The 16,469-nt window shown below is 40.0% G+C and overlaps 1 protein-coding gene across 1 annotated transcript; it reads left to right on the forward strand.

The window, feature by feature from the left end:
- Positions 1-6,061: 6,061 nt before the first annotated feature.
- Positions 6,062-16,111, forward strand: LOC137962317 (mitochondrial adenine nucleotide transporter ADNT1-like). Its single transcript, XM_068809117.1, has 8 exons — positions 6,062-6,558; positions 7,289-7,337; positions 7,908-8,071; positions 8,397-8,434; positions 13,556-13,668; positions 13,796-13,909; positions 14,439-14,783; positions 15,338-16,111. The coding sequence occupies exons 1-8, from the start codon at positions 6,392-6,394 to the stop codon at positions 15,419-15,421; spliced, it is 1,074 nt and encodes a 357-aa protein (XP_068665218.1). The 5' UTR covers positions 6,062-6,391; the 3' UTR covers positions 15,422-16,111.
- The last annotated feature ends 358 nt before the right edge of the window (positions 16,112-16,469 follow it).

Here is a 16,469-nt window from a genome sequence, read left to right on the forward strand (position 1 = left end):
ACAATGGTCGGTCGCTCATCTGGGTAACCGTAACCCGATTAATTGACACGTATATTTTATATTTGTGATTGTCATCGCAATTCGCGAGCCGCGACCATCCTCCGATCCTTCGTCTTTTATACTTCTAACCGGCCTGGATTTGGGCGTTATCAAGGTTGAAGAAAAAAATGAAGATCTACACTTTGGACCTCGAGCTTGCCGAAATAAAGACTGCCGATCATCGTCCCCAAGTTTATTAATCCTTCTGGTGCTCACAATTAGCTCACAAGTACCAAGAAATTTTCCACGTCGCGATTATTTAAGCAAAAAACACTTCTTATGCATGACAGAGCAAAAAGAGTGTCGCCGCCTTGCTGGGCTTTTTAGTTTTTAACTCATTCTTTGTTTGGTTTATTGGAGTTGTCGTTAGCAGTGAAGGTGGGTTCGGTTTTATCCTCTGCACAGAGTTACAGAAATGGAAACTATAAAATAGAAAGCTTTCAAGATAAATCAAAACTATAAGTTTCCTCTTTCCGTCAACGAACACTTCATGAGAAAAAATAAAAATAACCCTAGAATATTTTATAAATTATTTTATATATAGGGAATCCAAAAGCTACGACGATTGGAACCATCGAAGTTTAACAAATTTAGTAAATACGGCTTCACGTAAACGATAAGACTTATATAAAAAGTGGAATCTGCTCTTGTTTTGTATCTTTTCTCTTTTTCTTTCTGGAACTACCTAGCTTGATGCATAACGTAGTTCTTCATTATTTCCCAGAAGAAGATCTGTGCGCAACCCAAGTTATTGGTTTTGTTTTACTCGTCTCTGTCAACCCTGATTAAGACTAATAATCCATACATGAGGCATCGGAAGTTGAGCATTGGTGCTTGTAACTAGAACTTGCCACTAATCAGCTTGAAAATGTGCTTGGCTGATTTCTGGTTCCTCCAGTGACACTCTGAAGAGAGTGGGTTTTATTCGAGTAAAGATCTTTTACTAAGATTCAGAGAGTGCATCCTACCAGACTAACGAAAAGATGCTCTTCATGTCAAAGCTCATATTTGTCTCAAGTCTTCTTCTTTCCGAGTTGCCGGAAGACGAGAAGGTGAAAAAATGTCTTCTGTAATTAACTTCCTCTTTACACAAAAACTTGCGATTCCGCCATTAAACTTAACGGAAGGTTTCAGTTCTAACGAGGCTGGATTGCCACCGGTAACTGTGTTTTAGTTTCATGTTTGGTGTCTATTGTCCACAGAAATTGGGAGGTACTGAGCCACCGTATCGAAGACTCCAGATAGACAACGGCCTTTAGCCCCACGTGAAAGCTTTTCAAATATTCTAAAAACGCAACATTTCAACAATCTGAAACATCGAAGAAGTATATTGGAGAGACAAGATTACTAGGAAGAAAGCCATGTGCTAACGATCTCTGAACCCATGAAATTTTTTATTTAATGGCACCCTTATTTTTTCCGTCCATCTAGCTCCATCACTTGCACTTTTTCATTCGTCAACATCCTCTCACTCTCCCTTTGTTACTGCTGTAACTTGAAAGTCAAAATGCCTTCCAACCTCCTCTCCTGTTGAAGGTGAAAGCGGTGGAGCGACGGTGGTGCAACACTTGAAGACGAAATGAGAGACACATCTGTTACTGCTACCGACACCCACTTAACGAAAGCTCTACTCTCTTCGGATTTGATGGTGGGGGACCCTTTTCGGCGTTTTACACGATCTGGCCGCAAGCCCCTAAAGCTCTGTTACTCTGGCTTTTAAACAGCTGCTTTTATCTTCTTGGCTGAGTCAGTCCCCACTTCCATCCACGATCACGCATTGAACATCATGATCCATTCGGGTCAATTCCGACCGATTCTTGTTTGCTTTTGCTATATTAACACGCTGTAGAATTTGCAATTCCCTCCTCAAAACTCCGATTAATAACTTGGAAGTGAGAGATCAGATAGAGGAGATGATCTAAGACCAGATCAGGCCATTAATGTTGTAGCTAAAGAAGACGTCGAATCTACGACTTGTTCTTGAACCTCTCCGTGATTTGCAGAGGAAATTGTTCATTCTTATGATCAGTGAACACAGGAAGGCACGTTACTTTCAACAAGGACTCAGTGGGACTATAAAAATTCGTAACCACATTTCATGAATCATGACAAAAAAACGCCGGGCCCTCGTTTAATTGAGAAAGAACCCACCACTAAAAGCCGAACCAGAAGCCGAAACCGATTCTAAAATTTATGGAAAATCTTCCGATAATCTCCGAATCATCATTATCATCCACACAAAGCTTGAATGGATAAAAAGCAGTCGACTCAACGTACTGCCGACGTGATTCCCGGCAGAAACAGTCGGTGCATCGAGTCGAACGAAGCGAAGGAGCAGATTAATCGGAAGCCAACCCATGAAGAGTCTTAAGCAACTCCTAATTAAGCAAGGTTTGTTCATCGGAGAAGGCCATTATATTTCCTTCCCATTTCAGGAAAGGGATAATATAGAACACACCTTTTCCAGCACATTTTCAATGTTGGTATAACCTCTTTATAGGCTTCATTTCACGGTCAAGAATGTCGAATGTTCCTCCTCATCCATTATTTGTCCATTCTGCAGCCTATTAAGCAATTCCCCACAAGTAAAATATGCCACATATATTGTTTCCTGGTGCATGGGAACGCTTTCGACAGTTAGCAGCTGTAAAACTAAGGAAAGGCAGTACAATTTGATACTTTCTTGCCATTGTAGTCGTAGGGATGGATCCAGGAAAGTGGACCGCCCACTGCATTTGTCCTTTCAAAACTCAATAAATGCTGAGATGTGACGAGGATGGGCCTTTTTAGTAGTCAACAGGATGAACCCCTTGGCTTCCCCTTTCAGATTGGACCGGTGTAACTTCATTAACCTTATGGTCCTAAACCCTTCACCGACCTTCCTTAACCAACTTAAGAAACCCTGTTTTTGAGGCGAGAATGTAATCTCTGCTCGCCAACAAGAAACCGATTGGTGCTATTCACTCAGGCAAATACAAAAAATGGAGCTGAATCGTTCTTGTCTATCAACGTCGTGTGGGAGGATCTTCGACGACCACTGTTTATTTAATGGCAGCTGAGTGCGGCAGAGCCTTGTGTTTAAGCCGGAAGCACGGCCTTATAAGCTTTCCTGGCAATTGTTCTCATCACTAGACGGGATTCACCTCAAGATTTGATGGTGACTTTACGGACCATCAAGCTCCATGACTGATATATGAAAAACGGGATTAAACATACGGCGATTAGTTTGATATGAAAACGGCGACGTGACTAACGGGATAATGTCAAGCTCACAAATGACGAGGCCGGACGGATTTCTCTGGACTTGTCACGGAGTCATTTGCATGGAATTGGACGACAAGGTCGGCGGCGTGCGGTGTACGAAACCGAACCTACTCAAACGTTCAAAGCTCAAACCAGTCTCAGTCAGCCGACGAGGGACGCGGTCTTGGCGACAATCACAAGCCTCTCAAGTCTTGATTCGTACACCCTCATCCCCAGCAGTCAGACAAAACTCCTGTAGATGCGCCTCTAAATAAATGATTTAAAACTCCATCATATTGAAACTTTTGATCATCTTTCACGGACACTCTTTTTGTTCTTGGTTCTGTTTTTTTCCGACGACCACCATTAATACGGTGAGAAACTATTCGAAGTGAATTGGTTAAGACGATATCCTAATCTTAATGAATCGACAAAGCGGATCCTCCTAAATAGCTCGAGAAAGACTCCACATACGTAAAAGGAACCAAATGTATACTTCTCTAGGGTACGTTTAAGTCAATTAGTACTAATCTAAGTAAATTAGAAATAAACAATATGAAAGACAAACTCGCTGCTATACCACGTGTTAATTATATGTTATCTCCTGTATTTAGGTGACAATATCTTATAAATTCTATTTATTCTTACAATCAAAAGTTTCTACTTTGACCATTAATTAAATAATTTTTTGATTCTTTCATTCCTAGTCATTGATCAATGCCCACAATCTCGACCTGTGATTGGGGTTTTTAAATTTGGTAATAAATTTTTTATATTTGCAACTTCAAAATGATGAAAAATGAATATAGAATCTTTTCATTTGGAAAAAAAATATTTTGAAAGATAAAAAATAATTATATTGTTAAAATTTTCATTCGAAGTGCAATCAGTGTTGCCATTGGATTAGATTGTTTTTTTATTTTTTATTTAGCACAAAACTGGGCCTTTTATACCTGAAAAAGCAAGTGACACTTGCAGTCCAATTACACAACGCCCATCTCCAAATCCATCAACAGTTCTACCAAAATTTTGGAATTAAACAGACAATCCCTCTCCCCTCTTTCTTTTGAACTACCTATCGTAAGGTGAGGATATCAGGATCACGATCAGCTTCCTCAACGAATTTGGAACTGTTTCGACGTCTTTTGGATTTGGATTTGGATTTCTTGGTGGGTGCCATAAATTGGAAACTTTATAACTGCCCAAACCAAGACCACTCGAGCGGCCCCAAACAAATTAACCCTTTGAAGTTTGAAGTTGTCTCTTCAGGTGGCGGAGAGCCCAATCTCCATAAGTCGATGTAATTAATAACACTTAAATGGATCGCATGAAGAAGGTGAAGACCCGCAATCCGCACGGACATGGAGGCCATTAACGAAACGCTGATTACAAGCCAATTAATCCGCACTGGATATGGATCGCGTCTGCACCCCGATAGCCGTTCCAAGCACTCGTCTCAATCTTCTGCAACTAACGAAAAGGAAAGTCGGACTTAAGGCCGACACTTGGAACATATTCCCTTATCCACTCCGCATTTTCAAGGACCATAACAAACGTATCGTTTTCGATCGGAGAAATTCTGTTGTCTAAACTCGTAAATCTACAGATAAGTTCTCAACCAGAAACGGCGAGCGTCGACTTTCGTAACCGAGAACTTACCAGGCGGAGACGTCGATCCTTCAGTAAACTGGAAAACTTACTCGAAAGTGTATTTGCTTTGCGTGCTTCACGGGAGATCCAAAGGTTCAAAGAGAAGCACGAACCGGAGGAATAAATTCAGCTCCTCCACTAATGAACCTCATCTTCTTCATGAGAGATCTCTTTCTTCAGTGGCGATGGCGATTTCTTATTCTGAATGGCCAAATTACCCGCGCAAATTGACATATTCTCGCCTTTTACCCCGCCTTCCGCTTTGATGGAATTTTCTAAAAGAGGGAGAGAGACGACTGATGCTCGATTAATCGAGACGCAAAATCTTTTTTTAGTGTGACAGAAATACCCCCACTTTGTTGGAGCCACGTGTATCCGTATTCGATTCGCCATTCACTCGGATAACTTTTAGGGGTAATTCAGTCATCTCATAGAAGGAAGGGTAAGAACGTTAATTGAATTAGTTCCGGGATATTATGGTAAAAGCATCCTCCACGAATGGCCCCTGATCCGGCGGTTGCCGAATGGACACTCGCTTCTGGTTCAAAACGCCGGGAAAGCTGTCGTTCAAACGACCGTCAGACGGGCCTAGGTTTCCGTTTGGAACTCAGCGATAGTAATCTAGTTTACAGACTCGCGATGCTAGTGTCCAACTGCATAACGTACACGCGCTTGGGTGATGGTTGATAAAGTGGTCCTCATAATAGATGAAACCAGAGTTTCTCGTGGTCCAACCCACTCACGGACCGCATAGTTTTTTCTGAAAATTAATTAATTATTTCAATAAAATAAAATTTTAAAGCGTAAGACTAAAAGCATATTTAAGAGTTAGAGAATGGACGTAAGTCTTTCTCGGGAAATAATTTAAAATTTTTCTTTATTTATTTTTATCCCATGCATTTAATCGTTGATGTTTATTTTTATTTATTATTTTAATGAAATTTCGAAGACAAAAAGGGGTATGAAATCTTGCATATTTAACAGTAAAACAGAGTTAAAAATCCTGAGATGAATTTGAGGGTCGGGGTGGCTGGACTTTAAAGACCGGACCCGGCTCCAACCGTGCGTGTAATCTTAGCGGATTACACTCAGATCCGGTACTAATTAGTCGACGGTGGTTCTGACCTCAGGGAAGAAGCGGGCCGGAGACACAAGCAGAAGTAGCTAATGCCGCAGGAGGTTTGCTTACATATAAAAGTGACACCTGAAAAAAAACTAGACGCTGTTACTCCGCTCCGCGAACCTTATTATTTCGCGGCGCATCTTAGCCACCTCACTGCACACCTTCTCTGTTGCGCTCGAATTTTCCGCCGCCGACAGCAAGGAAAAGCGGAGAGGAGATGCAGATTTCGGCTCGGAAGTAAACAGTTGGACCGATCGGTAGCCTCAGGAAAGTCGCCAGGATAGTTGAAGTTCGGTTTGTGATCGTCTTCGGCCCATTGTCTTTGTGAGGGTTTTTATGGCTTCGGAAGATGTCGTCGGGAAAACCACGGGAGAGTCGGCCGTTTCAACAATCGTAAATCTTGCCGAAGAGGCCAAGCTTGCCAGTGAAGGCGTTAAAGCTCCCGGCCATGCGATCCTCAGCGTCTGTAAATCGCTCGTTGCCGGAGGCGTCGCTGGAGGAGTGTGAGTCTCCAATTTGTATTCATTTCTTTGCTTATTACAGATTTTTTTCTTTTCTCTTTGCTCTAAGGTCCCAAATCGAATTTTGACGTTTCGAAAGGAAAACAAGCTTTTTGGTAATAGTTTTATTATTTTTCTTTTGCAATATAAGACTTTCATTAGGCACTAGTTCTTGTTCCTTTGCTCTGTTGTTGCTTGCCTCTGATGGTTTACGTTTGCATTTGGTTCTACTTTACTTGGCATTTCTCTTGGTCGAAGCCGTAGTAATTTCCTCCGTGTCTGTATTGTTTCTCTTCGTAAAAAATGGCTGATCTTGTTGTTGCCATCTTGGGTTTAAGGACTTGTGTGGGCAAGTCTTACTAAATATCACCTATTTCTCTTCTACTTGCCACGATCGTTTACTTCAGTTTTTGTTTAATAGAGGAACAATGCTTCTCTGTGTGCTCATATTGTTCTCGTAATTCAATGATTTTGCGTTCTAAATTACATTTCTGTCTGAGTAAGTGTATCATTCTGGCTTAATTCGTTTCCCAATTAAATTCACATAAAATTGATCCTACGGTATCTGTGGTGAGATCATGTTTGTCCAAAAGGGGACAAACAAAATATGGTTTTATCTTTTCTGTCATAGCAGTATGACTTTGTTTCTCAAGCATTTGTGTTGCTGACGGTAGCTTATTGGATCTGTTATTCAACGTTTGCTTTCATGCCTGATTATATGCTCCTGCAACAGATCACGGACTGCTGTTGCTCCATTGGAGAGGTTAAAAATTCTGCTTCAGGTTGGTTACACATATTCCTGAGACTGCCTAGTCATACTTTTTATTTTTCATATTCTTTTTGTTGCAGATGGTAGGTTACTGTTCTCGTTGGTTGACACTTTTGGCTCAAAACTTTGAAATTGATGTTTGAGTAGCATAGTTTGCTTTCATGTTATGAGGGCTATCAATCTTTGAAACTGCTTTAACTGGACATTTTTAACTTCTAACGAGGTTTTGTGGGAATGAATCTAAAACAATTGTGTCAGTTTTTGATATATGGCATACAAAAAGTGAGTTTGGACCCAAGACCTCACATTAAGAGACACCGTATGTAGCCGTTCTGCCAACTGCTCAATTCAGAAGCCATAGATGAACTGAAACTCTCACAAATACATATCTTTTAATGATAACTAACAAAATTTGGTCTGAGTAAATATATCTACTTATATTTCAAAGCAAAAGCTGACTACCATGCTGGATACATTGTTCTGTGACACCTAAAAATCTCAAAGCAGGGATCTTAATTAGCTTCATTGTATTTAATATAGTTACTTTATATTACTGCATTACATCCTGGGATTGTTAATGCAGGTTCAAAACCCTCACAGTATAAAGTATAATGGAACCATTCAAGGGTTGAAGTATATATGGAGGACAGAGGGTTTTCGAGGCTTATTTAAGGGTAACGGTACTAATTGTGCCCGTATTGTTCCAAACTCAGCAGTCAAGTTTTTCAGCTATGAGCAGGCATCTAGGTGTGCATTCTTTAACCTTGTTTTTGCTAGATTAGAAATGGTAGATAGCTGGATTCTCTAACAAACATTGGTTGCAACCATGTCTTCATTTTTCAAAAGAAAAAAATCATATTTATTCAGTTCTTTGTATGATATGTTTGAGTGTTCACTCCCCTAGGCTTTTTATTTTCTGTACCATCATCTTAATATCCTGAAAGCACCAAAACTTTTTTTGAATTTTTCATGTCCAATTTATTTGTTTCTTTTATGTTTTTCAATGATTGCTTATTCTTATCTTAACTATGTTGTCTTAGTTTTTACTCACATAGTTTGTTACTTCTACCAGGGGAATTTTATGGCTCTATCGGCAGCAACCTGGCAATGGTAATATCTTTTCTCTTTTAGTATTTCCCCAAGATCATTTTCTAAGTTCCTAAATTTATGTGGGATTGCACCTACACAGCTGCACTATCCTTACCATATTGATGAATGTTTTGGCATTTATGGTTTTCACTGTAAGAAAATAAAAAAAATAAATGCTATTTCAAAATAAATAATCAGATAATAAGTAGACAAAATGAAGTTACTGTATATTCTTTTGGTCAAAGTGCTTAGCCTGTCTTCTAGAGAGAGTCTGGCCGCTGGGCCCTCCGTTGAGTTTTAACTCTCTCTGAGCTAATTTATATTGCATTTCATATTTTATGTTGTATCATTACTGCTCAGTTTGATCTATAAAAACTTATTGTCATTTTCAAAAAAAGAAAAACAAGTGTCCAGCCTGTCTGTTTGAGGATGGTCAGACATTGCTTCTTGCTTTGTGTTGAGATTAAACTAGCTGTTTTGTTTTTCTCTTTTTAAAATTTTTTTGAATGATGAATTAGCTGATTTTTAATGCTGAAATAGTATCTAAGAGGAATAATTTATGGAGTTTAGCATAGTCAACATCTAATGAGTCTTCCAAGTCCATAAGATGTTTTCTAATTTTTCTGTTTTTAGTTGTAAATTTCAATTGACAATATCAGATTTGGCTAAGTTCTCTTCTTGTTTTTATTTTCTGTCATAAAGTACATCATGAATTTTTTAATTTTTGCTGCCATGAAATGATTTTTTTCCTTCTCTGTGCCCTCGGGCATTGCGAGTCCATAAAAGTGGAGTTGAGAGCCTCATGACTTTTGTTGACCTTCTCTTGTCCACTGATTGTGGAGAGCAGTTCAGCAATCATTATCAGCTGGCCATTCTGAAAGAAAGTTAGGCACTTCTTGGTGTACTTCAACAAGATTGTACACATTTGCTAACAATTGCTTATCTCCAAGAATTGTCAATGGCCTTGCTGATTCCTTGACTAGGGATGGGTCTACCTGGATAGACCTTATAGTCTGCCATTGACATCACCTTGGCTGATCTTGTTTTGTGCTTTGGCTTTGCTTGGTATCTTCTGCTTTCTTCAGTTATTGTAATGGAGCTCCTCACATCTTGTACCTTCTTTGGAGTTTGCTGTTTATAAAAAAAAATTTCATTGCTTTCCAATACTAAAAAATTTCTGCTAAAGGAAGAAAAAAAAGGGTTCCTCTCCACAAGCTGTACTTGCATTTGAACCTTAAGCTTGCATGATGGCCTATTGCTGGGTCTTCCTTCTCTTTACCATATCTCAGAAAGCAGTTCTTTAATTTTTTTTGACATAAGTGCAGATATTGAAAAACAACAGAGGAATACAAACCTAGCTTTGAGGGCCTGACTCCACAACAAAGTGTTGGAGAGACACACCCGCCTTAGCCTGAGAGTCTGCTAAGTGATTAGCAGAGTGTGGAATGTGGTTCCAAATACAGTTTAAGCCAGAAAGTAAATTAAAAATTTCATTGAACATATCCCAATGACGCCACGGGGGGTGACCATGGTTAGCACACCAATTGATGATTACTTTTGAATCGCCCTCAATTAAAAGGGGGCCAGAGAGGTGGCTAGGGAAGACCTTGAGCCCGTGCAGAAGGCCAGAGAGTTCTGCAGTTGTAGAATCTGAGATGCCAAGGGGACCTGCATATGAGAAGAGGAGATCGCTATTTCCATTGTAGATAACACCACCGAATCCTGCAGGACCTGGGCAGCCTAAAGCACTGCCATCAAAGTTGAGTTTTGTGCTGCCAGGTGGAGGGGGTTCTATGTAGCCATAGTAGGGGGTGAGATGGCAGGGACATCTCAGCAATAGATTTCCAACTTCCTCTAAAGTTGGAGTTACTGAATATTTTGAATTCTTTTCTACTTAAGAGCCAGACAAAGGCCCTATAAAGGTAAAAATTTTCATGTGGAGTGTTTGTCAAAGTAAAATTCTCATGGCTGATGTGCTCAGAAGAAGAGGTCGCCCATCTATAGATCCACTATGCCCTTTCTGCCACAATGAAGATGAATCCACCAGTCATACTCTTCTTCAGTGCCAGTTCTCATGGACTATGTGGACCTCTGTTTTAAGCAAATTGGAGATTCAATTTTGTATTGTTGTCGACCTGATAAGCTTTTGCAAGTCGATCTTGGGATATCCCCTTCCTGGCCTCGGTAAATTGATTATCTCAGCTTGTGCTAGCTTCGTTCCATGGGGGCTTTGGAATGAACGGAATAGAAGGCGGTTTGATGCTAAAAGTGAATCTGAGGCTAGAGTTGTTGACAGAGTGATAGGGCAAATATCAACCTGGTTATTGACAAAAAAACCCCTCTCCTCTTTCAAAGGCACTGACATTCGAGACAACTGGAGCAATTTGGCGAGGATGCACATTGGAGCCAAAATCCCAATTATGTAGGAATGGACCCCTCCAGAAACTGGCTACCTAAAACTGAACTTTGATGGATCTTCTCTTGGAAATCCCGGGATCGCGGGATTTGGGGGCGTCATTTCAGACTCAACTGGGAATCAATGTTTTTCCTATGCTGGTCCTTTAGGCATATCCGACTCAATGTCGGCGGAATTACATATGGCCTTCTTAATGGACTGCGGGTGTTCAAAGACAAATGTAGTGGGCTTATTCACATTGAAGGGGACTCCAAGGTGGTGATTGGTTGGTGCCAGCGCAACTCTTCTCCCCCATGGAGGCATTGGGACGTATTCCAGGAGATTTTGGATATTGTATCTTCCTTTTCTTGTATTTGGTCTCACATTCCGAGATCTGCTAATTCGGCAGCAGATGTGCTTGCCAAGGAGGGAGCTTTCCTGCAATCTCTCGTTGTGAAGGATTTGCGCCCTCCGCTTTTGTAGTTTTCTCTTCCTTCTTTTAAATAAAAATACATCATCAAAAAAACAAAAAAAAGAGCCAGACAAAGACTTGACTGGATATTTGCTCAGTGAAAACCTCAATAGGACAAGATTTGAATTTGAATTTCCTTTTGTTGCGCTCTTTCCAGAGAGCCCAAATAATATGACCAATATAGCAAGATAAGACCATTTTCCCTAGTTTTGGGAGCTTTGTACTGACTAGGGAGAGGATAGTGTCAGCAATGTTTCTCGAGGCACAAAATTGAAAGCCAATTTTGTTTAAAAGGGATGTCCAGGCTCGATAGGCAAACTGACATGAAAGGAGGACATGTGATGCTGTTTCTGGGGTATTTGTACAAAAAGGGCAGTGAGGGTCCAAGATAGAGGTACCCCGACGAATTAAAGCATCAGAGGTTAAAATTTTGTTTCTGCAAGCAGACCAAATGAAAAACTTAGCACGTGGGGGGGGGGGGGGGAGCGAGCAGATCCCAGGCATATGCAGCAGGGTGCTTTGGTGGTCCAAAAGATTATTTAAGTATGTATAGGCAGAAGATGTGGAGAAAGATCCCTTTGAACAAGGTGTCCAGATCAGAGTATCATTGGAGGAGTTTGGTTGTCTGGGTGGGAGAGTGAGAAGAAATTGGGATGCAAGGATGGCTTCAGTATCAGAGAGATGTCTTTTAAGGTTTAGGTTCCAATCCCCATTTCCTGACCAACTATCTGAGATATTGATCTCTAAGTTATTTGAGAGGCTGAAGATTTCCGGAAAACTATTTCTGAGGGGTGATTGGCCAACCCACCAATCATTCCACCAATCATTTCAGAATTTTGAAGAATTTCCATTTCCTATGTAACATTTTGTAGCCATTTTGAATTTGGGGAGAAGTTGAGCTATTTTCCTCCAGGCAGGTGACAGTGAGCAAATACGCCCTCCTTCTATTCACCAGCCAGAGGGGAGATTTACTTTCTCTCTAACAAAAGCTCTCCAAATCAAATGATGATTCATATTATATTTCCAAATCCATTTAAGCAGCAAAACAGAATTTGTTATGAATGTGTCTCGGATTCCCAGACCACCTACTACTTTTGGTTTGCAAACCTCCTCCCATTTAACCAGGTAATATTTTTTTTCCCCGTTTGGACCCCCCCAAAGGAAGCGTCTCTTAAGGAGCTCAATTCTGTTTCAATTTGTATATCAATTTGCATGACTTGGTCAATTTGCTGATATGTTTTGGAACAGTGACAAGTCTTAGCATTAACATAGAGAACATTATCTCTTGCTATTTTGCTTCAGCCACTTCGAACTTCTGCAAGGTTTTGGGGCTTAGGTGTCTGATATTCATACTTCATATTGCTTGGAATCTGATTGGCACTCATGCCGGATCATTATGGTAGTATCTTGGCAATTCATTAATGGATTGAAACCTAGACAAGTACAAAATATTAACCTGAAATGGGTTCGTCTTTCTACTTACATACATTGTAGATAGATGTTTCTTATAGTTGTTTTCACAGAGGAAAGATTGATGAGTTTCTCGTAGTTATTTTATATACAACAATAGTTTGCAGAAGGCTTGCCAAGTTTGTGTGATGAGCCATTCATTCACGAGTGGAGATGTAAAAAAGTACCCTATATCTGTTTGGGTTAGCTACAAAAATAGCTACCGCACTACATTTTCTCTACACATAAATACACGAACTTGTTATATGTGTTGAGAAAATGCTTCCAATCGATTATTAACAAAATACTTCAGTATGTGATGCTTTTGTAGAGGGCTCATTATAATTTTGTGCCATATGAGCCATATGGAGACGTGAAACTGTCCTACGTCAGGTTGGTTTGATTCAGCTATAAGAAAGCATAATAAGCCTCTTTGAAACATGTCAGTGTAGAACATTTTAATATGATATTTTATGTGGAGAAAGATGTGTATGTCCTGCTCAAAGAAAAATATTATAAGAGTGTGAAAGTATGTATTATAGACTGGGAAAGTCTGTATCGGTATTTATTATTATTTTCGTCATATCTTTTCTCTATTTCTGTTCAGTGTTTTTGTTTTTGTTCTTGGGTTCTTTTCTACTGAGTTGTTCCATGAGTTTTCTTCCACTTTGCTCTTTCTTTTCTTTTTTCACTTGTTGAAGCTTTTCTCTCAACTTCCATCAATATCGTTTTCATGATTCCGCCATTTTTTGTCTGCCTCAACTAGGTAACAGCAAACAGTTGTACTTGTGACGACTCACTTCCTTTCCATGTTTATTATTTCCAGAGGATGCTCAGCTTACTCCTCTATTGCGGCTTGGAGCTGGAGCATGTGCTGGAATCATTGCCATGTCAGCAACTTATCCCATGGACATGGTGCGAGGCAGGCTTACTGTACAGGTATTTAATCATCTGTAGTGTTCAACTGTTGTTTAGTTGCTGTTTTTCACATGGTGAACATTTTTTGTTGTATGGATGGCCACAGTTTTAATTTAATTTTTTCTTTTAATTGATACCGCTTGGCCAGACAGATAAGTCCCCTTACCAGTACCGAGGAATGTTCCATGCTCTATCAACTGTTCTCCGGGAAGAAGGCCCAAGGGCTATTTATAAAGGCTGGCTACCTTCTGTTATTGGAGTTGTATGTACTCTCTTCCATATCTGCTAAAGCATTTCTCTTCTCCTTTAGTTTCCTGCTGGATCCTTTTCGGAGGTTCGCCTGCTTCGTAAATTTAGTCATCTAAGATAAGGATCATGAGGCTGGTAGATGAATTTGGGACTGGGATATAGTATATAAAAGGCAACGAAGTTACTTAATTGGCTGATTTCCTTTACCAAATATGACATAATATGGCACCTCACACATGTTTGGAATAGTTTATCTGGGAATTAATTTCATTCTTAAACTTAATTGTTGTACCCGATCCATTCATATTAAAAAAATTCTATCAGGAACCTTGACTGAATCATGCATAGCTCTTCAGTCAATTTCCAAAACTTGATTGAACTCTTCCTAACCTTAAAACTCAGCAGTGGACACATCAGTTCAAATTATATTGGGATTACCCAAAACTCAAACCATTAGAGGATCAGATACTTAGAGCACAAGGTGGCATTTTGTTCTGCTTTTCAAGGGGCATAAATTCTTTTTCGTTTTTTTCTGTATTCAGATTCCTTATGTGGGCCTCAACTTTGCTGTCTACGAGTCTCTAAAAGACTGGTTATTCAAAACCAAACCACTTGGGCTGGTTGAAAATGATGAGTTGGGGGTTGCAACAAGGCTTGCATGTGGGGCAGCGGCAGGAACTGTAGGACAGACAGTTGCATACCCTCTTGATGTGATTCGAAGACGTATGCAAATGGTGGGTTGGAAGGATGCTTCTTCCGTTGTGATTGGGGATGGTAGAGGTAAAGCACCACTGGAGTATACAGGCATGATTGATGCTTTCAGAAAAACAGTCAGACACGAAGGATTTGGAGCTTTATACAAGGGTTTGGTACCTAATTCTGTGAAGGTCAGCAAACAATTTTCCTTTTTTGTTCTATAGAAACTGACAATTTATGATGGATGTAGAATTTAAAAATTACATGGTGTTTTGGGAGGTGTGCATCCTAGAAGTGCTTGCATATCGATTGGCTAGGCTGCATTTTGAGGAAACCGTTCATGTGATAGGACCTCAAGGACAAAAGAAACAGAAGTCATCCCAATGGATGATGACCTCAAGGATAAAAGAAGCAGAAGTCATCCCAATGGAGATGACTCGAATCATCAGTTTCGACTGTTGAGCATTTCAGTTCCCATAGTGCTTCTGCCAAGAATGGGTGACTGCCTTTGCAAATTGTGGACCATTTACCCTATGGCATTTTGTTTGTTCTCCACGATACTTCTATAATTTACTGGCATACCTATGTTGCCTCCCAAGCATTACATTATTTCCTCGGTAGTCCAAGACTCTTTAAATGGAAAACAAACTATGACACATTACCTTTGTTTGAAGAGCTGCATTCAGAGGAAGCACCGTGTTGCTGCAAGTCTCATATATACTCACAATGCTTTTATTTTGTGCAGGTTGTCCCGTCCATTGCTATTGCCTTTGTGACGTACGAGGTTGTGAAGGATGTTCTTGGGGTGGAAATGAGAATATCAGACTGAGCCGATTAGCTGGATAATGAAAGAGAACCTGGAACCGATTTTTGTAGGCGAAAGGGAAGCAATATAAAACTAGGAAAGAGAAATTGTATAGGCCCCGTGTCTATATCATGCAATCTCTTCTCTATCTTCAAGACAGGAAAGCCCATTGGTTCTTGCCTCAGTTTGCGTGCAGTTAATAAGTGTGTCAGTGAAAGCAGCATTCCTAGATTTCTCATAATGGTTCTTAGTTGATTGAGATTGTCATCTTGTGAGTCAGAACGTTCAGTTAAGTTAATGTTTGACCTATAGCCATGCGGTAACCGATCCATATTTACCATTAGCAGTTCATGGAAACTTTCTGCCACTGTACTGGTGCAGGCCTTTTCTCCACGTGATCATATCAATCAATTCTCTATCTGATAGTCAATGGTGCAGACCAATGCTAGACTGCCTTAGTGATTCTGCGAAGAATGGGCTTTTTGCTCAGTGAACAAGAACCAGGAGCCTACTGGAAATTTGCATCCAAAGATTGTCGCAACTGTGCATGATTTTGTGACCACAGTTGCCTGATGCCTCTGTAAAAATAAATTGGTTGACAATAACCTATTAAGATAGTCAATTCCATTAGAAGAACTTTGTGAGTTTCTGCTTTAGAGATGGGAGGAGAAAGCTTAGAGACATTGTAGCAAAACACATTTCTGGAAAATAGGAATAAATCCCTCATTGCAAACAATTATCCGACTCCCTCTTTTGACCATGCAAAAAACACGCAGCATAACGAGCTAAATTGAGCTCAAAACATTCGCAGCAAAAGTTCAAAGGGAGGTCCAAATGGATTAGGCAAATTCACTCTTTTGACTTCACCCACCGGTACAAATGCTTAACCCAACGACCTATTGACCTGTGCGGTTAATCAACTGAAGTTCAAAAAAAAAAAAAAAAGGTCTGGAAGGAGAAAAGAGCCAATACGGCTTTTTGTTTCTACTAAGATGAGGTGAAGACAATAACAATGGGGCAAATAATACTGAAATTTTCATTTGGTATAAAATTTATGATCGCACCCATTCAC

Source organism: Aristolochia californica, unplaced genomic scaffold, assembly GCF_029961685.1.
Source record: "Aristolochia californica isolate CCGP_79_NKW_82.1479 unplaced genomic scaffold, dmAriCali1.0.hap1 SCAF_4, whole genome shotgun sequence".
Classification (NCBI taxonomy): Eukaryota; Viridiplantae; Streptophyta; class Magnoliopsida; order Piperales; family Aristolochiaceae; genus Aristolochia; species Aristolochia californica.